Consider the following 21,455-nt stretch of genomic DNA (forward strand, 5'->3'; position numbering starts at 1 on the left):
GCGATTTGCACTGTGACTCCCATTCAATAGAATGAGAATCATATCACAATTGCCCCCAAAGTGATTTACGTTTTATGCATATAGCAAACGCTGCAGTGAGAATGATCCCATAGGGATACATTAGCAATCGCTGGCAATCAGCAAAGTGCTGAAAAGCACCCAAGTGTGAACCAGCCCTGACAGTTTCCCATTTTGAGCATGATTTCTTCACCTCCACTCTTTGCCTTCTGTCCCTTACCCAGTTATCTATCCCTGTACACACATTTTCTCCTTGTCCCTGTATCTTCAGCTTTTTCACCAGGCTAATTGTGTTATAATCATTTTATGACAATAAGTAAGTGTTTTAAGAAAATATATGTTAACACTTCATTTTTGCAGATGATCAGCATGCTACATTTTGCAGTTAAGCTGCACCCACGGACATCCTGTGCAAGACAAACCGCAAAAGTACGTTGTTCCCTTTTTAGTGTAAAAATAAATTGTAATGTGCAGGTGGCTTCCTGTCTCTGACGTAATAAAAGACTTAGCCCGTAACCTGTCATTTTTGTACTACAGGAGGTTTTCGCAGTGCTTTCAAATATAGGCTGCACCCGAACTGACAAGCTGCATAGATGTGCAGAGCCCAAACACGGGCAAATGGCAAAACTTGCATTCAAAACAGATGCAGCAAAGGAGGACGTTGGCTTTAAGGACAGCCTGTGCACAGATTGTTCAATACAACACTCTTCCACGACAATGACATGCGCTCTCAGAAGAGACCTAACCAGTAAACTGACAATTAAACATACTTAAAACCTGGTGAAAGGAAACCAACAGAGGCATGGCGCGCCCCACAGGGACTTATACACACCTTGAATACAAATCAGATGCAAACTATGTACTAATCCCTAATATAAATAAATTACATATGAGTACAACAGGAGATATTGGCAGCACTTTCAAATCTAGGCACCCGAATTGACCAGCTACATAGATGTGAAGAGCCCAAACACGGGCAAATTACACAACTTGCATTCAAAACAGATGCAGCAAAGGAGGACGTTGGCTTCAAGGACAGCCTGTGCACAGATTGTTCAATACTAGACGCATCCAAGACATTGGCTTCCATTTGCTTGTAGCCCTACTCTAAATAAATGGAGCAGAGGGTGAGGCGGATCTGAAAAGCAGGGTAAGAGACATAGCAGGGGGACGTGGCAAGCGGCGACACATACTCAGTGCTGCTGCAACACATAAATGTGTCAAGGTACATCGGTTGGGAATCCCTGCAATAAATGGTATCATCCTGTGAAGCATAACACCATACTCCGCAACCATCCCGATTTCGTCGGGATGGTCCCGGTTTGGGAGGCTTGATCCCCCCTCCCGCGATAGCCTGCCTAAATCCCGGCTGCAAAGTCAGGATGGAGAGCGGCAGAGAGAGACACAGAGCGTCACCGCGGGACTTGCTTCCTATACAGAGCAATTACGTCACTTACAAAGCCCCGCGGTGACTGCTCTAATCTGCAGACATTCTCCTCACCTCGCTGCCTCTGCTTTGTAAACTTCTAACATTTGCAGCTAGTTCGCTACTGTCCTCTGCCTGACACACCATCAACAGCTGTGCCCTCTGACCTTCCCTCCCCCTCCTCATATTCGCTCTCTGCACAATCACCGGAGGAGGGGAGGGACACTGGCTGCAGGCACCCTGCTATGAGGTAAGGCATGGGGAGACGCTGGGCACACAGACAGGCTCAGCACTCGCAGCAGTTTTATCCATCCATAGCTCCCAACTGTCCCTCTGTCAATATAAATATATATATTTCTATACTAAAAATGTGTTTGATTGACTCTAAAACTTTATTCTCATCCTTTAAATTGATATATTACTAATTGTAAAAATGTAAAATGTAATTGTACTAATTGTAAAATGTTACTATGAAGGAAAATGACCCAGGGCCAGTGTGGTTTGAATTAAAAAACAACATATTTTTCTTATGAAATCTTTATGGTATGCGTGACTAGGGGTGTGATCAGGGGTGTGGCAGGGGCATGGCTTAAGTGTCCCTTTTTCTCATCTCAAAATGTTGGGAGGTATGATAACACAGTACAACACACACCAGTGCCATCCCCCCTAATAGTGCCCCAGTTAGCTGAGCAGCCTCTGTCTACTCACCAGTGGGCTGTGAGCTGCCTGTCTGCTCTCCTGGCCTCTCCAGCTCTTTTCCTGCAGATAGAATGTAAGTTGTATCTGCTCCATCCTGCTGGCACACCATCACCATCACTCTGCGCACTCCTCTCATCTCAGACCTGCACAGCAATATACTGCTCAGAGATGTATAACCTGTGGGGCCAGGCAGAGATCTGCACACACAGCCTGCTCTGTGATACACCAGAAGAGCCAGTGAGAGGGGCAGGAAGCTCACTACACAGTGGAACTAGTATGCCCAGCCCCCCTAAATCCTGTAGGAAGCTCACTACACAGCAGCACTAATGTGCCCAGCCCCCTCCACCTCTGTGTAGATAACCAGAAACACAGCCTGCCTGAAATTATAAAATACACATCCTGAGTGAGGCTTAAAGCAAAACTGAAGAGAAAATAGCCTTATTAGATAACTTTTTATATTTCTTAGAGTATTCTTAAATAGAACTTTTCTGCATACCTGTGGCCAGCAATGATACTGTAGTAGGCTGAAGCCTCGCGATAGCCTTCTCTGCACCTCCTACACCCTGGCCCCCTCCTTTCCTCCACTGCAACCCACTAAACCAGTGATCTGCAAACTTGGCTCTCCAGCTGTTAAGGAACTACAAGTCCCACAATGCATTTGCCATTATGAATCATGACTGTGGCTGTCAGACTCCTGCAATGCATTGTGGGACTTGTTGTTCCTTAAAGAGACTCCGTAACAAAAATTGCATCCTGTTTTTTATCATCCTACAACTTCCAAAAGCTATTCTAATGTGTTCTGGCTTACTGCAGCACGTTCTACTATCACCATCTCTGTAATAAATCAACTTATCTCTCTCTTGTCAGACTTGTCAGACTTGTCAGCCTGTGTCTGGAAGGCTGCCAAGTTCTTCAGTGTTGTGGTTCTGTGATGCATCTCCCCCCTCCTGGCCCCTCTATGCACACTGCCTGTGTGTTATTTAGATTAGTACAGCTTCTCTCTGCTCTATTATCTTTTACAAGCTGGATAAATCCTCCTCTGAGCTGGCTGGGCTTTCACATACTGAGGAATTACATACAGGCACAGCTGTCTGCACTCTGCAGGAAGAAACAGCCTGACATTTCAGTGGAAGATAGCTGCAGGGGGAAAGAAACACACAAATGATCTCTTGAGATTAAAAAGGAAGGCTGTATACAGCTTGCTTGTGTATGAATGTATTTTCTATGTGTGGACATACTGTACATCAACCTACTTCCTGTTTTGGTGGCAATTTTGTTTGTTTATAAACAAACTTTTTAAAACTGTTTTTAACCACTTTTAATGCGGCGAGGAGCGGCGAAATTGTGACAGAGGGTAATAGTAGATGTCCCCTAACACACTGGTATGTTTACTTTTGTGCGATTTTAACAATACAGATTCTCTTTAACAGCTGGAGAGCCAAGTTTGCAGATCACTGCACTAAACCATATTTGACTCCTCTCTGTATAGCCTGCAGCTGTGCAAGAACATGGCTTTTTCCTCTGTGTATGAGCAGCTACATGCTACTGCACAGGTGCAAACCCTACAAGTGTAACCCCTCTGTAATGCTTGAACTGTAAAGAAGTCTTCTGGACACCAATCTAGATTTTGTAAGAATATTTGTATTGAATTATAAAGAATAAAAGTTCAGTGACAAAGCACATTAATAAACTTCCCTTTTCAGCAAAGATAAATAACACCTTACTGAGCACTTTTCCACACTACTCAGTCTCAATCCATGCTTTAGTTCAACTAAGTGCTCTATTTCTGCATGCATCGTAAGAATTAAGCAGATATATTCATTTTTATTCACTCTAACTCAGAAGACATCTTCCTTGCTCAATGCTTCCAGGAACAAAGGCTCTATTTTCCTGTTGGCCTATCAAGAATTGTAATCCACAAGGAAATATAGCAAACCACTTATCCTGTGTAAGCAAGAAAAAGACACCGAGAGCCCAATATGGTGTAGTATGCTCAGGACAATAGTGGATAATGTAATGTGAGAAGGTTATACTCACAAACAAGGGTTACCGCTGAGGCAACCACTGTGAATGCAGGTGAGGAGATTAGACCTGTCCTCACTCAGGGTTAAGAAGTCGCTCTCTGTAGATAGAAGAAAGGTAGGGGTGGGTCCCCCTTCCACCAAGGGTGGACACTGTAATGACTTTGATGAACAGAGGCACCAGCAGAATAAAAACAACAATTAAAAGTTTTAAAATATGCTGGGGAGGCAGTGGTGGACTTACCTCCGAAAGCAGACTAGACTACTTGTCTGACATAAATAAACACTTTATTAGTACCCCAATAGATGCAACGCGTTTCGCAGGACCAAGCCCGCTTCATCAGGCAATAAAACAGGGGACAAAACAGTAGCTCTCAGGTAGCACATATAGCGCCTCACAGAGATTTAGTGGCAGAACAAAAGGCCTCTTTGAGGATCTGAAAGGCCTGGGACGCCTCCACAGACCAATTAGAAGGATCGGCTCCTTTTTTGGTCATGTTGGTTAGAGGAGCAATGATGGTGGAAAAGTTGCGGATAAATTTGCGATAATAATTTGCGAAACCTATAAACCTCTGCAAAGGTTTCAGACCGAGAGGTTGAGGCCATTTCAACACTGCATCAACCTTTTTCTTGTCCATAGACAAACCTGAATCTGAGATAATATACCCCAGAAAAGGAATTTCCCTGACCTCGAAAACACACTTCTCAATCTTAGCATAAAGTGCGTTTTCTCTTAATTTCCGTAACACAAATTTAACATGTTGCTGATGTGTGTCAATGTTCTTGGAAAAAATAAGAATATTGTCTAAATAAACGATAACAAATTTGCCTAGTACATCCCTAAAAATCTCATTCACGAAGTCCTGAAACACAGCAGGAGCATTGCATAACCCAAAGGGCATCACCAGGTACTCATAGTGACCATCTTGTGTGTTGAAAGCGGTCTTCCATTCATCCCCCTGTCTGATCCTGATTAGGTTATAAGCCCCTCTGAGGTCTAATTTGGAGAATATCTGTGCCCCAGTGACTTGTGAGAACAAATCCTCGATAAGCGGTAAAGGATATTTGTTCTTTACAGTGATGTTATTCAGACCTCTATAATCAATGCATGGTCTAAGACCACCATCCTTCTTCTGAACGAAGAAAAACACTGCTCCAACCGGAGAACTAGAAGGGCGGATGAAACCCTTTTCTAAGTTTTCTTTGATGTACTCCTTCATAGCTTTTTCTCAGGACCAAACAGGGGGTAGATATGACCTCTAGGAGGCATAGTACCTGGTCTTAAATCAATGGGGCAATCAAAAGGGCTATGTGGCGTCAATTTATCCGCTGATTGTGGCGAGAACACATCACAAAACTGGGCATACTGTTTAGGAACCCCCTCTATAGACAAACTCAAAGAATGTACAGGCAATTTTTTCAAACAGTTTTTAAGACAAAATGGAGACCAGGATGTGAGTTGTCCTGTACTCCAGTCAAACTGAGACAAATGTTTTTGTAACCAGGGAAGACCCAGAACAAAGGAACATGACGCCATTTTCAAAACATAAAATTGCATCTCCTCCACATGAAACAAGCCAATCTGACAGGTGAGAGAGGCTGTCTGCGAAATGGGTTGATGATCCTGTACAGGAGAGTCATCAATACCAGTTACGTTTTTTCGTCATGGGTATCAAAGGAATTCCCCATTCCTCCACTAAACTGGAATCAATAAAATTTCCTGCTGCTCTTGAATCAATGAAGGCTTGAGAAGATACCTCACAATCCTTAAAATCAACCTTAATTGGTAGCAGCATTTTATCAAAGGTCTGGGGTGATTGAAGATCGCCTAGGGGTACACCTCTGACAGAACCTAGCTGCATGGGTTCATCAGAGGGTGTTTACAAAATAAGGTATGCACACCTTGTTAAAATAGCACTAAAGATATAAAGCAAAGGGTGCTGAGTCAGTAAACAGGCCTGCAATAGGCCATACACTAGCACAATATATACAAAAATGACTCGCACACCAGCACAGGAATCTATGAAAAGATAATTTATAAGAAGTATAACAGCCCATACAAAAAATGGTAAAAAATACACAGTGTTCACATAATCTGAATACACCACAGTAAGTGAAATTAGCAGCAAATACATACAGGGGATATCAGCTGTAGATACAGGCAATCATATAAGTTAACAGCAAGGAGATACACAGAAGAGTGGCCAATGCAGTCAATCATAGTGATACCCCCATAATGTCAGATATATACCCTGACAGCGCGCTGTTTCGGAAATCCTCCTTCGTCAGAGAGTATATACGACCTTCCGGCTGCTGTATGAACCCACCACTAGTGAAGCCTTAAATACCTTAATCCTAATACGCCTCCCGCTCTGGACATCCGAGCCGGCCCAATTGGCGCATATGAGACTACGCGGCAACCGCCGCGAGTCCCCATGCGTCACTTCCGGTAATCCGCATCTCCGCTTCCTGTGCGGCCAGCCACCCGGAGACAGACTAGCCATCCCCAGTATGGCCGCCGCACATGCGCGAGCGGAGCTGCAGTGCCGGGATAACCTCTAAACTAAACCAAGTACAGATAAAAGCCACAATAATCAGCATATTGCATAAAGTAAGTCCAGATGGCGGGGGCTTCAACATATATTCAAAGAAAGATGTCCAGAGTGCAGGAGCGGCAGAATCGCATATATAGGCATGATCTAAAAGAGAATAAAAAACATCTATTAATGTCAAAACCGGAAGTCAGTCAAAAGTCTTAAAGGGAAAGGTCAATCAAAATGTAGTTACATCTGGGGAAGTCAAAAAGCATGCTAATGTCATCAACCCAAAGAATGACCCAACGGCCCCCAAAGTCAACTCCCCTCATCGCAAAAATGGTGATAGATCCACCTCCTCATTCATCCCATTAGGTATCTTGCTATCCAATCTATAAATCCAGTACAGTTCTCGCTGTAACAGCTTTTGCTCCAAATCCCCTCCCCTATACGACGGGGCCACCTCCTCTATCACCCTGAACCTCAATTGAGTTACGTTGTGGCCCGCCTCCCAAAAGTGGCGTGCAACAGGCGAATCCATCTCGCCGCAGCGGATGTTGCTGCGGTGCTCACTTATCCTGGTCCTAATCTCCCTAGTGGTCTGCCCGACATATAGTCGGCCACATGGGCACAGCAGGCAATACACCACAAATTTTGAAGAGCAGTTAGCAAACCCTTTAAGCACAATACGCTCCCCTGTGCGTGGATGGGGAAAAGAGGGGCCCCTTTGCACATAGCTACATTGTGCGCAATGTCCGCATGAGAACATACCCTTAGGTTTTGGTAAGCCGCCAAGCCAGTTATCTCGACTTGATGTTGGTATGTTGGTGCTCCTGGCATGGACTAAAGAGTCCCTCAGATTCCTGGAGCGTCGGTAAGCGCATATAGGCTGATCATGGAATGTCTCAGCTAACGCCGGATCACTGCTCAATACATGCCAATGCTTTCTAACTATTTGTTGAGCCTGCAATGAAAAAGGTGAATACGTTAGGACCATAGGAATACGCTTTGATTTTACTTTGGGTTTATTTTTTAAAAGGGAGGTGCGATCCTGCCTAGTAGCTCTCTCCAAAGCCTGATTCAACACATCCAGGCTGTACCCCCTCTGTCTGAAGTTGTCCAGCATCACCCCTGCCTCCCTAAAGAAGGCCTCATCTGTGGAGGAAATTCTACGGAGTCTCAAAAATTGGCTATAGGGCAGTCCCTTCTTGAGCCTCTGTGGGTGGTAGCTTTTCGCCAACAAGTAAGTGTTTTTATCAGTCGGCTTCCTGTATGGGGCTGTATGCAATGTGTTACCCTCAACAGAGACCAGAACGTCCAGGAAGTGGACCTCTGATGGACTATAGTCCAAACTAAATGTGATCGTGGAAAATGAACGATCCAAGTCCTGTTTGAAACTAAGGAGTGATTCCTCAGTACCTGTCCATATCAGGAAGACATCATCAATGTACCTCAGCCAGCACAAGGCATGGCTGAGGTACAGTGGGTGTGTATATACAAACTGAGCCTCAAAAGCCTCCATAAAGAGGTTTGCATAACTGGGGGCTACATTGCTCCCCATAGCTGTACCCTGTTGCTGTTGGTAAAAGCTATCCTCAAATCGGAAGTAGTTCTTGGTGAGAACAAGTTGTAACAGTTGCAGGAGAAAGTCCGTCAGGGCAGGATCCATATCCATCCTGGATAAGTTATTACTGATCACCGAAATGCCCTCAGAATGAGGAATAGAGGTGTAAAGACTGGTGACGTCCATCGTGCAGAGGAGAATCGGAAGGTGAAAGGACCCAAAGCCAGAGAGCTTAGCCAGAAAATCAGTTGTGTCTAACAAAAAAGACCGCATGCAAGAGACCCTAGGACGGAGAACCTGATCAAGCAAGACAGCCAGTGGTTGAAAGACAGAGTTGGTACCCGCCACAATAGGTCTACCTGGGGGATGAACAAGAGATTTGTGAATTTTAGGAAGAACATAAAAGAGAGGAGTGAGAGGAAATGGGGAATAAAGAAAGTCATGCAATTGTTTAGAGATAATTCCAACCTCTAGTGCCCTTGCAATCAGACCATCAATCTCCAATTTAATCGAGGTAGTCGGATCTCCTGAAAGTTTCAAGTAAACACTCGTATCATTCAGCTGTCGTAGGACCTCATACCTGTAATCAGAGCTATTCATGACCACCGTGGCCCCGCCTTTGTCGGCAGGCTTAATCACCAACCCTGGGTTAGCACATAAGGAATTGAGAGCCTGAAGCTCTTGTATGGGTAAATTGCCATGGGTTGGACGATCCGGCCCACCGACACCATCAAGGTCACGCTGGACCATGTGGATAAAAGTTTCTACTGTATGAGAAGTTGTGGGCGGAAGCCACTTACTCTTAGCTTTGCACATCGTGAGGTCTATTTCTGGTGGAAATAACTGGGCTCCTGCGGAGGATCTGCTGGACGTGGCTTTATTCGTAAAAAAGGCTTTGATTCTTAGAGTCCTAAAGAAATTGAAAAGGTCACAATCAAGTTCCAAACGAGACCCTGAGTGTGTTGGGACAAAACCTAGGCCCCGCCCCAATACCTTGGTCTCAAGATCTGTGAGTGTGTGGTCCGATAGATTGACCACTAACTCCTCTGCTGCGCCTGACTCCTGGTCACCCTGGAGTCTATTATGCCGCCTCCTGCCCCGCCTCGTCCTTTTCCTCTTCCTCCTCGGCCCCTCGATTGGGGTCCTAAAAAATGGTCGTGTGAGCCTGAGGTCCCCTCACCTGAACTACTGTCAGAGGGATGGTTGGAGCCTTGATATGGTAGTCGTGGGCGGCGTAATGGTCGCCTATCTGCTCTCCAACTATATACCCGGTCCTCCTGATAATCAAGAGTATCCCTCCTGAACTTGTCGAGTTTTTTAGTCAGGATTTCTTGTTTATATCCCTCAATTGCTGAGTCTTGGACTTCAATATAAATAGTAAAGTCGTCTTTGGACAGAACTGTCCCAAGTTTGATCTTAAGACTAGATGCAAGGGATTCTAGTCGTGTAATCTCACTCTGGATACCCTGAACAGTGAGTGTGATTAGATCTAAACTACATTTGTTAAGGATCTTAAACCATTTATCACAGAAATCTTTACTGTTCCTACAGAAAGTGGGCCGTATATTCAATCTTAGCCCCCTCGGTATTCTTTTAGCTCTTAAATACTCCACCAAGGTATCTGAGTGTAATTTATAGTCGATGACTCTCTTCTCCAGGTCCTCAAACTGTCTCTTTAAGTAAGGAATGTCAGTTGAAATATTGCTGTGGGTGTTTGCAAATTGGTCGACCACCCGGTCAATCTCGGTCTGGGTGTATGCTAAAGTGTCAGCAGATCGGTTTGACAAACCACTTAAGTCAGCAAATGACATGCTGCGGGCTGTGCAGAATGATAGGGTGCAAAAAAACCTGAAACAGACCAAAATCAGATATTTACAAAATAAGGTATGCACACCTTGTTAAAATAGCACTAAAGATATAAAGCAAAGGGTGCTGAGTCAGTAAACAGGCCTGCAATAGGCCATACACTAGCACAATATATACAAAAATGACTCGCACACCAGCACAGGAATCTATGAAAAGATAATTTATAAGAAGTATAACAGCCCATACAAAAAATGGTAAAAAATACACAGTGTTCACATAATCTGAATACACCACAGTAAGTAATCATTCTGCACAGCCCGCAGCATGTCATTTGCTGAGGAGGAAGAGGAAAAGGACGAGGCGGGGCAGGAGGCGGCATAATAGACTCCAGGGTGACCAGGAGTCAGGCGCAGCAGAGGAGTTAGTGGTCAATCTATCGGACCACACACTCACAGATCTTGAGACCAAGGTATTGGGGCGGGGCCTAGGTTTTGTCCCAACACACTCAGGGTCTCGTTTGGAACTTGATTGTGACCTTTTCAATTTCTTTAGGACTCTAAGAATCAAAGCCTTTTTTACGAATAAAGCCACGTCCAGCAGATCCTCCGCAGGAGCCCAGTTATTTCCACCAGAAATAGACCTCACGATGTGCAAAGCTAAGAGTAAGTGGCTTCCGCCCACAACTTCTCATACAGTAGAAACTTTTATCCACATGGTCCAGCGTGACCTTGATGGTGTCGGTGGGCCGGATCGTCCAACCCATGGCAATTTACCCATACAAGAGCTTCAGGCTCTCAATTCCTTATGTGCTAACCCAGGGTTGGTGATTAAGCCTGCCGACAAAGGCGGGGCCACGGTGGTCATGAATAGCTCTGATTACAGGTATGAGGTCCTACGACAGCTGAATGATACGAGTGTTTACTTGAAACTTTCAGGAGATCCGACTACCTCGATTAAATTGGAGATTGATGGTCTGATTGCAAGGGCACTAGAGGTTGGAATTATCTCTAAACAATTGCATGACTTTCTTTATTCCCCATTTCCTCTCACTCCTCTCTTTTATGTTCTTCCTAAAATTCACAAATCTCTTGTTCATCCCCCAGGTAGACCTATTGTGGCGGGTACCAACTCTGTCTTTCAACCACTGGCTGTCTTGCTTGATCAGGTTCTCCGTCCTAGGGTCTCTTGCATGCGGTCTTTTTTGTTAGACACAACTGATTTTCTGGCTAAGCTCTCTGGCTTTGGGTCCTTTCACCTTCCGATTCTCCTCTGCACGATGGACGTCACCAGTCTTTACACCTCTATTCCTCATTCTGAGGGCATTTCGGTGATCAGTAATAACTTATCCAGGATGGATATGGATCCTGCCCTGACGGACTTTCTCCTGCAACTGTTACAACTTGTTCTCACCAAGAACTACTTCCGATTTGAGGATAGCTTTTACCAACAGCAACAGGGTACAGCTATGGGGAGCAATGTAGCCCCCAGTTATGCAAACCTCTTTATGGAGGCTTTTGAGGCTCAGTTTGTATATACACACCCACTGTACCTCAGCCATGCCTTGTGCTGGCTGAGGTACATTGATGATGTCTTCCTGATATGGACAGGTACTGAGGAATCACTCCTTAGTTTCAAACAGGACTTGGATCGTTCATTTTCCACGATCACATTTAGTTTGGACTATAGTCCATCAGAGGTCCACTTCCTGGACGTTCTGGTCTCTGTTGAGGGTAACACATTGCATACAGCCCCATACAGGAAGCCGACTGATAAAAACACTTACTTGTTGGCGAAAAGCTACCACCCACAGAGGCTCAAGAAGGGACTGCCCTATAGCCAATTTTTGAGACTCCGTAGAATTTCCTCCACAGATGAGGCCTTCTTTAGGGAGGCAGGGGTGATGCTGGACAACTTCAGACAGAGGGGGTACAGCCTGGATGTGTTGAATCAGGCTTTGGAGAGAGCTACTAGGCAGGATCGCACCTCCCTTTTAAAAAATAAACCCAAAGTAAAATCAAAGCGTATTCCTATGGTCCTAACGTATTCACCTTTTTCATTGCAGGCTCAACAAATAGTTAGAAAGCATTGGCACGTATTGAGCAGTGATCCGGCGTTAGCTGAGACATTCCATGATCAGCCTATATGCGCTTACCGACGCTCCAGGAATCTGAGGGACTCTTTAGTCCATGCCAGGAGCACCAACATACCAACATCAAGTCGAGATAACTGGCTTGGCGGCTTACCAAAACCTAAGGGTATGTTCTCATGCGGACATTGCGCACAATGTAGCTATGTGCAAAGGGGCCCCTCTTTTCCCCATCCACGCACAGGGGAGCGTATTGTGCTTAAAGGGTTTGCTAACTGCTCTTCAAAATTTGTGGTGTATTGCCTGCTGTGCCCATGTGGCCGACTATATGTCGGGCAGACCACTAGGGAGATTAGGACCAGGATAAGTGAGCACCGCAGCAACATCCGCTGCGGCGAGATGGATTCGCCTGTTGCACGCCACTTTTGGGAGGCGGGCCACAACGTAACTCAATTGAGGTTCAGGGTGATAGAGGAGGTGGCCCCGTCGTATAGGGGAGGGGATTTGGAGCAAAAGCTGTTACAGCGAGAACTGTACTGGATTTATAGATTGGATAGCAAGATACCTAATGGGATGAATGAGGAGGTGGATCTATCACCATTTTTGCGATGAGGGGAGTTGACTTTGGGGGCCGTTGGGTCATTCTTTGGGTTGATGACATTAGCATGCTTTTTGACTTCCCCAGATGTAACTACATTTTGATTGACCTTTCCCTTTAAGACTTTTGACTGACTTCCGGTTTTGACATTAATAGATGTTTTTTATTCTCTTTTAGATCATGCCTATATATGCGATTCTGCCGCTCCTGCACTCTGGACATCTTTCTTTGAATATATGTTGAAGCCCCCGCCATCTGGACTTACTTTATGCAATATGCTGATTATTGTGGCTTTTATCTGTACTTGGTTTAGTTTAGAGGTTATCCCGGCACTGCAGCTCCGCTCGCGCATGTGCGGCGGCCATACTGGGGATGGCTAGTCTGTCTCCGGGTGGCTGGCCGCACAGGAAGCGGAGATGCGGATTACCGGAAGTGACGCATGGGGACTCACGGCGGTTGCCGCGTAGTCTCATATGCGCCAATTGGGCCGGCTCGGATGTCCAGAGCGGGAGGCGTATTAGGATTAAGGTATTTAAGGCTTCACTAGTGGTGGGTTCATACAGCAGCCGGAGGTCGTATATACTCTCTGACGAAGGAGGATTTCCGAAACAGCGCGCTGTCAGGGTATATATCTGACATTATGGGGGTATCACTATGATTGACTGCATTGGGCCACTCTTCTGTGTATCTCCTTGCTGTTAACTTATATGATTGCCTGTATCTACAGCTGATATCCCCTGTATGTATTTGCTGCTAATTTCACTTACTGTGGTGTATTCAGATTATGTGAACACTGTGTATTTTTTACCATTTTTTGTATGGGCTGTTATACTTCTTATAAATTATCTTTTCATAGATTCCTGTGCTGGTGTGCGAGTCATTTTTGTATATATTGTTTCATCAGAGGGTGTAACAGGACAGGAAGTTTGCATGGAGGATCATAAAAATGACCGAGACCGGGTCTGGTGATGATAATGGATTCTGCGGTCAATTTTAATAGCCTAGGAAATTACTTCCTCCAGAGTGCAAGGTTCAGGGTGACCAATCAGGACTTCAGACATTTTTATCAGACAACCCCAATAGAAATTGATCCATGAGGGCAAAATTTTCCCACCTAGAGGCACTAGCCCACTTACGAAATTCCACAGCATAATCCTCCGCAGAACTATGTCCCTGACGTATAGCAGTGGCAGCTGTATCTGGATCGTCATAAGTAGAATCAGAATCAGAATCATTTATTTCGTCAAGCATGACAGAGTCATGCCCGGAATTGTTTTTGGCACAATACATATAGCTCAGGAAGAAAACGTAGATAGAGACATTTATGGATAGCAGCAAACAGCAGAGGCATCAGTCCACAATACATTTTATTGCATCATGCATACATCACAGTCCCCAAAATGACATTTAGATGTCCAACAGATAGTCATGTAGGCTTGTTGGCTCAGTTGCCTGATCAGCCATGGCACAGCCCACCCCGTGGCTCTTTGGGGTGTGCATTGATGGGAGTATGTGGAGGGAATTTAGGAGGCTGACCGCTGAGGGGAAGAAGGAGTTTCTGTGTCTCGTGGTCTTAGTTGAGATGGCCTGTAGCCTCCGGCCCAATGGCAGCAGGTTGAAGTAGTGATGGCCTGGGTGTAAGGGATCATTGGCAATCCTCAGTGCCCTGGATTTCAGTCTTTTGTTGTGTAATAGGGCAAGAGAGGGGAGGGGGCCCCCAATGATCCTCTCCGCTGACCTGATGACCCTCTGTAGTTTGTCCTTGTCACTGGCGGTGCTACCAGCATACAAGACCAAGATGGAAGAGCAGAGGATCAATTCAATGGTGGCAGAGTAAAAGCTGGTTAGAATTTCTTGAGTCATGCCAAACTTCCTCAGCTGGCGAAGGAAGAAAAGTCTCTGCTGGGCTTTCCATTGGATGGCAGTAATGTTGGGCTTCCAGCTGAGATCGCTGGAGATGGTAGTGCCCAGAAGCCAGATGCAGGGCACTATTACTACCTCAGTGCCGTCAATATAAATCGGAGGTGGGGTGGGAGCAGACTTCCTGTAGTCGATGATTAGCTTGACAGTTTTTGCCGTGTTAAGCACCAGCCTGTTCTCCTTGCTCCAGTTGCAAATTCTCTCCACCTGCTGACAGTACTCCTGGACATTATCCTTGGTGACAAGGCCCACAATGGTGGTGTCGTCGGCGAACTTGATGACCTTGACAGAATCTGCCTCAGATCTGCATTTATTTGTGTAGAGGGAGAACAGCAGCGGGGACAGGACGCAGCCTTGAGGAGCACCAGTGTTCGTGGTCGCTGCTTGAGAGTGGATATCACCCAGTCTGACAACTTGGGACCTGTTGGTGAGAAAGTCCATGATCCAAAGTTGTAGGACTGGGTGGACCCCAAGTGCAGCTAGGTCCCCCTGAAGAATGCGTTGGCAGATGGTATTAAAGGCCGAGCTGAAGTCCAGGAGTAGAATTCTGGCATACGTGTCTGACCTGTCAAGGTGGTCATTAATGAGCTCCAGGCAGATATTGATTGCATCATCGGTGGACCTGTTTGCCCTGTAGGCAAACTGGTAGGGATCTAGAAGGGGCGAAGTGGTGAGCTTAAAGGGAACCAGAGATGAACGATTCACACAAAATAAACATATCAGTTGATAGCTTGTAAAGAATAAATGCTCTACCTGATAATTTCGCCACTCTGGTGTGCCTTTTTGAGTGTTTTTTTATCCATTATTGCTCCAGGAAATATCCAATATGGCCGCCGGCTCATACCTGTTCTGCTTCCGGGTTATGAGGTGTTCTGGATGTGCTGTCTATCCTCTATGAGACTATAGACAAGCAGGGATGCAGCAGGCTTTCATCTGTCTGCTTTCAACTTTATTATTCTGGTATGCTGTGTAGGAAGTGTCTCTCATAGAAATGAAACTGCACACAGTAGATGACAGGCTGCACACTGCACACAGATACACTTGTGTGTGTCAGCTTCTTTCTCGGCAGCAGCAGCCCCTCCTATATCAACAGCTCTGAGTATGAAATTTGAACCAGGAGGGGGCAGGGTTGGGCTTGAAAAGACTCCACAGAAGAGTGACTCAGCTATAATGATTCCAGGTCAAACCTCGACTGAATAGTCAGTGGATTCTTATCACAGTTGATAACAGATAGATTAGACTGAGAAGAATAAAACTAAAAGCAGGGTAGGTGTTTACTGTCATGTTCCCACTGATAAATGTAATAAAATACATGAGGGTGCTTTGTCTCTGGTTCTCTTTAAGGTAGGCTAGGACCACACGCTCCAGGGTCTTCATGATGACGGACGTCAGGGCCACGGGCCTAAAGTTGTTTCGGTCAGAGACTCCTTGCTTCTTAGGGACAGGAATAATGGTAGACCTCTTGAAGCATGCAGGGACTCTGCCTTCCTTCAGTGATTTGGTGAAGATAGCGGAGAGGATGGGGGCAAGTTGCCGACAGCAGGTTTTCAGGCAGGCTGGAGATACTCCGTCAGGGCCAGAGGCTTTCCTGGCATTTAGTGTTGATAGGAGGTGCAGAACTTCAGCCTCGCCCACCACCAAAGGAGAGGGTGGGCTCGGGATGTTGCTTACAGGGCATGAGGGTGGGATGGCCGGTCCCGGGTTCCCCTCTGGTACCTCCTGGTTCTCGAACCTACAGTAGAATCTACTATCTAAGTTCTTCTGCTAGTTTTTGGCTAGGTGTTGCATGTTGGGGTTGGGGCTTGTAGTTAGTGGCGGCCTTCAGCCCCTTCCATACAGCACGTGAGTCATTTGAGCACAGGTTCTGTTTTATTCTCTCAGCGTACTCCTTTTTGGCAACCCTCAGCTCCCGATTAAGGTTGTTTCTTGCCTTTCTGTAGTCCTCCTGGTTGCCAGACCTGTGTGCAGCTTCCTTGCACCTCCTCAGCTGTCGTAGCTTGTTGGTGAACCACGGCTTGTTGTTTGGGTACACCTTGAGGGATTTTGTTGGTACACAAGAGTCCTCGCAGAAACTGATGTATGAGGCAACGTTATCTGCCCATTCATCCAGGTTTGGCGCTTCCAGAGACTTCCAGTTGGTGCACTCAAAACAGGCTTGAAGTTTCATCTTGGCCTCGTCTGACCATACCTTAATAGACTTAACGATCTGTTTGGCTGATTCTAGGCGCCTCCTATAGGTGGGGATGAGATGGATAAGACAGTGATCAGAGGAGCCAAGAGCTGCCCATGAAACCGCCTTGTATGCATCCTTCAGTGCCATGTAGCAGTGGTCGAGGGTGTTCTGGCCCCTGGTGGGGCAGGCTACATGCTGGTGATAGCGTGGCATCTCCTGGCGAAGGTTGGCCTTGTTGAAGTCGCCTGCGACGATGAACAGTGAATCAAGGAGGGATGTCTCCCACTGCGAGATGGTCTCGCTTAGGACCAGTAAGGCAGATTTGACATCAGCATCAGGAGGGATGTACACTCCAGCTAGGACATAAGAGGAAAACTCCCGTGGTGAGTATGGCGGCCTGTAGTTAATTAGTAGTAGTTCCAGGTCCGGGGAGCACTTCATATCGAGTATCGACGAGGTGGGACACCATGAGGAGCTGATGTATAAGCAGATGCCACCCCTCTTTTTTTCCCGGAGAGGACAGGGTCCCGACCTGCTTGGAAGAGGCTGAAGCCCGGGAGAAGGAGGGCATTCTCAGGGATGTCCTCATGTAGACATGTTTCTGTGAAGCAGAGGGCCGGAGTGTTACTGTCGAGGACTCTCCTGTCGCAGAGGAGTCGCAGTTCGTCCATTTTGTTAGGGAGGGATTGGACATTTGCCAGGAGGACTGAGGGGATGGCTGAACGTAGGCCCTTCTTCCCTAGCCTCACGCGGGCTCCTGCGCGGCTTCCTCTCCGTCGCTGACCTGCACGGAGTCTCAGGGCTGGATCCAGGACTTGTATGTGGTTCCAGGGCCGCCTTCAGAAGTTTTTGGGCCCCGTACTGGACAAACAAACTGGGCCCCCCCCCCCACCCCATGCCAAAAACAATCTGCAGAAAAAAAACTCTTTGAAGACCTGGATACACAATGTGTCTGAGAGAGCAGAGTAACTGCCCAGTGTAATGTTTGCAATTGATTTGGGGGCTCATGGTGTTGAATCTGGGGGGGGGGGGGGGGGGGGGTTGTATCTGTGTTCAGCTCATTTGAGCACAGGTTCTGTTTTATTCTCTCAGCGTACTCCTTTTTGGCAACCCTCAGCTCCCGATTAAGGTTGTTTCTTGCCTTTCTGTAGTCCTCCTGGTTGCCAGACCTGTGTGCAGCTTCCTTGCACCTCCTCAGCTGTCGTAGCTTGTTGGTGAACCACGGCTTGTTGTTTGGGTACACCTTGAGGGATTTTGTTGGTACACAAGAGTCCTCGCAGAAACTGATGTATGAGGCAACGTTATCTGCCCATTCATCCAGGTTTGGCGCTTCCAGAGACTTCCAGTTGGTGCACTCAAAACAGGCTTGAAGTTTCATCTTGGCCTCGTCTGACCACACCTTAATAGACTTAACGATCTGTTTGGCTGATTCTAGGCGCCTCCTATAGGTCGGGATGAGATGGATAAGACAGTGATCAGAGGAGCCAAGAGCTGCCCATGAAACCGCCTTGTATGCATCCTTCAGTGCCATGTAGCAGTGGTCGAGGGTGTTCTGGCCCCTGGTGGGGCAGGCTACATGCTGGTGATAGCGTGGCATCTCCTGGCGAAGGTTGGCCTTGTTGAAGTCGCCTGCGACGATGAACAGTGAATCAAGGAGGGATGTCTCCCACTGCGAGATGGTCTCGCTTAGGACCAGTAAGGCAGATTTGACATCGGCATCAGGAGGGATGTACACTCCAGCTAGGACATAAGAGGAAAACTCCCGTGGTGAGTATGGCGGCCTGTAAATTAGTAGTAGTTCCAGGTCCGGGGAGCACTTCCTATCGAGTATCGACGAGGTGGGACACCATGAGGAGCTGATGTATAAGCAGATGCCACCCCTCTTTTTTTCCCGGAGAGGAGAGGGTCCCGATCTGCTTGGAAGAGGCTGAAGCCCGGGAGAAGGAGGGCATTCTCAGGGATGTCCTCATGTAGACATGTTTCTGTGAAGCAGAGGGCTTCTGTGAAGCAGAGGGTGTTACTGTCGAGGACTCTCCTGTCGCAGAGGAGTCGCAGTTCGTCCATTTTGTTAGGGAGGGATTGGACATTTTCCAGGAGGACTGAGGGGTAGAGGTGTACCGAACGTTCGCGGCGAACGGTTCCAGGCGAACATTGGGGGTTCGCGTTCGCCTGCGCCAGGCGAACGTTTCCGGAAGTTCGATTCGCCCCATAATGCACTATGAGGGTCAACTTTGACCCTCTGCATCACAGTCAGCAGGCACATTGTAGCCATTCAGGCTACAGTAAGCCCTGGAGCCCCACCCCCCCTTATATAAGGCAGCCTCCGGCGGCCATTACAGTCACTCGTGTGCCTGCTAGAGAGAGGAAAGGGACAGCTGCTGCAGACTTTTTCTCCTAGGGACAGATTAGTTAGGTTCTAGGCTGCTTTGCTTGTTCCTGACTGATTAATATTGCTTTTAAAGCACCCAGCAACAGCTCTTTTCAGAGCTCAACCTGTACATTTTCTTTTTCCTGTGTGTCAAACTGACACTTTTGTTGCATGCACAGCCTTGCTAATTGATAGTGTGTGTGCCACTGCCAGCAGCCCAGCACATTCAGTGACTGACTGCCTGTGTGTGTGACAGGGAGCTGCACATTGTACTACCCAGTACTGCATATACCCCAGTACCTGTTGTGTTTACTTAACCCACCTCATCACTGCATATACCTAGCGTTGTGTTGAGTGAACCCAGCTCACTGCATCTAAGTCTAACTACCTGTTGTGTTGAGTGAGAACCCACCTCACTGCATCTTAAGTACCTTTACTGTATACTGTTCAGTGAACCCAGCTCACTGCATCTAACAACCCAGTACCTGTTGTGTTTACTTAACCCACATCATCACTGCATATACCTAGCGTTGTGTTGAGTGAACCCAGCTCACTGCATCTAACTACCTGTTGTGTTGAGTGTGAACCCACCTGGCCACCTCACTGCATCTAACTACCGGTTGTGTTGAGTGAGAACCCACCTCACTGCATCTTAAGTACCTTTACTGTTCAGTGAACCCAGCTCACTGCATCTAACTACCTGTTGTGTTGAGTGTGAACCCACCTGGCCACCTCACTGCATCTAACTACCTGTTGTGTTGAGTGAGAACCCACCTCACTGCATCTTAAGTACCTTCACTGTTGAGTGAACCCAGCTCACTGCATCTAACTACCTGTTGTGTTGAGTGTGAACCCACCTGGCCACCTCACTGCATTAACTACCTGTTGTGTTGAGTGAGAACCCACCTCACTGCATCTTAAGTACCTTTACTGTTGAGTGAACCCAGCTCACTGCATCTAACTACCTGTTGTGTTGAGTGTGAACCCACCTGGCCACCTCACTGCATCTAACTACCTGTTGTGTTGAGTGAGAACCCACCTCACTGCATCTTAAGTACCTTTACTGTTCAGTGAACCCAGCTCACTGCATCTAACTACCTGTTGTGTTGAGTGTGAACCCACCTGGCCACCTCACTGCATCTAACTACCTGTTGTGTTGAGTGAGAACCCACCTCACTGCATCTTAAGTACCTTTACTGTTCAGTGAACCCAGCTCACTACATCTAACTACCCAGTACCTGTTGTGTTTACTTAACCCACCTCATCATTGCATATACCTAGCCTTGTGTTGAGTGAACCCAGCTCACTGCATCTAACTACCTGTTGTGTTGAGTGTGAACCCACCTGGCCACCTCACTGCATCTAACTACCTGTTGTGTTGAGTGAGAACCCACCTCACTGCATCTTAAGTACCTTTACTGTTCAGTGAACCCAGCTCACTGCATCTAACTACCTGTTGTGTTGAGTGTGAACCCACCTGGCCACCTCACTGCATCTAACTACCTGTTGTGTTCAGTGAGAACCCACCTCACTGCATCTTAAGTACCTTTACTGTTGAGTGAACCCAGCTCACTGCATCTAACTACCTGTTGTGTTGAGTGTGAACCCACCTGGCCACCTCACAGCATCTAACTACCTGTTGTGTTGAGTGAGAACCCACCTCACTGCATCTTAAGTACCTTTACTGTTCAGTGAACCCAGCTCACTGCATCTAACTACCCAGTACCTGTTGTGTTTACTTAACCCACCTCATCACTGCATATACCTAGCCTTGTGTTGAGTGAACCCAGCTCACTGCATCTAACTACCTGTTGTGTTGAGTGTGAACCCACCTGGCCACCTCACTGCATCTAACTACCTGTTGTGTTGAGTGAGAACCCACCTCACTGCATATAGCTAGCATACCCCCGAGATGGACAAAATGGACAAACCAGGTAGAGGAAGAGGTAGAGGCAGACCCAGAGGAAGGCCACCAGGCACCGGCAGGTCTGTGGCTGTGCGAGGTGGTGTTGCTGTGATTTCATGCGGACCTGCCCCAAAATACAGTGCTCAGAAGAAGGCACGTGCCATCACTTCCCAAAATCGTGAGGAGGTGATTGAGTATTTAACACAGAACACCTCATCTCCCGCGGCCACCAGCGCTACAACAAGCACCACATCCGCTGCATTTGACACTTCGCAGGAGTTATTTGGTGGTGGTGGTGAAATCACTGATTCCCAGCCACTACTGCAACAACAACAA

General features: G+C 46.9%; 1 protein-coding gene across 3 annotated transcripts in view; it reads right to left on the reverse strand.

The window, feature by feature from the left end:
* The window catches only part of LOC137534527 (zinc finger protein 585A-like), a 50,646-nt gene that overhangs the window by 19,265 nt on the left and 9,926 nt on the right, over positions 1 to 21,455 (reverse strand). Inside the window, exon 1 of one of the 3 annotated variants that reach the window (XR_011024366.1) lies at positions 1,520 to 1,590. The exons of 1 other annotated variant lie outside the window; for it this stretch is intronic. Coding sequence is in view for 1 of the 2 variants with exons in the window: in XM_068256065.1 (XP_068112166.1) it covers positions 2,153 to 2,279 (127 nt within the window). In the remaining variant the exon portion in view is untranslated. Of the gene's footprint in view, positions 1 to 1,519; positions 1,591 to 2,152; positions 2,368 to 21,455 lie in introns of those variants that run through there. One more of the 3 variants, XM_068256065.1, reaches the window with a different exon arrangement.

The sequence above is a fragment of the Hyperolius riggenbachi genome, chromosome 10 (assembly GCF_040937935.1).
Source record: "Hyperolius riggenbachi isolate aHypRig1 chromosome 10, aHypRig1.pri, whole genome shotgun sequence".
NCBI lineage: Eukaryota > Metazoa > Chordata > Amphibia > Anura > Hyperoliidae > Hyperolius > Hyperolius riggenbachi.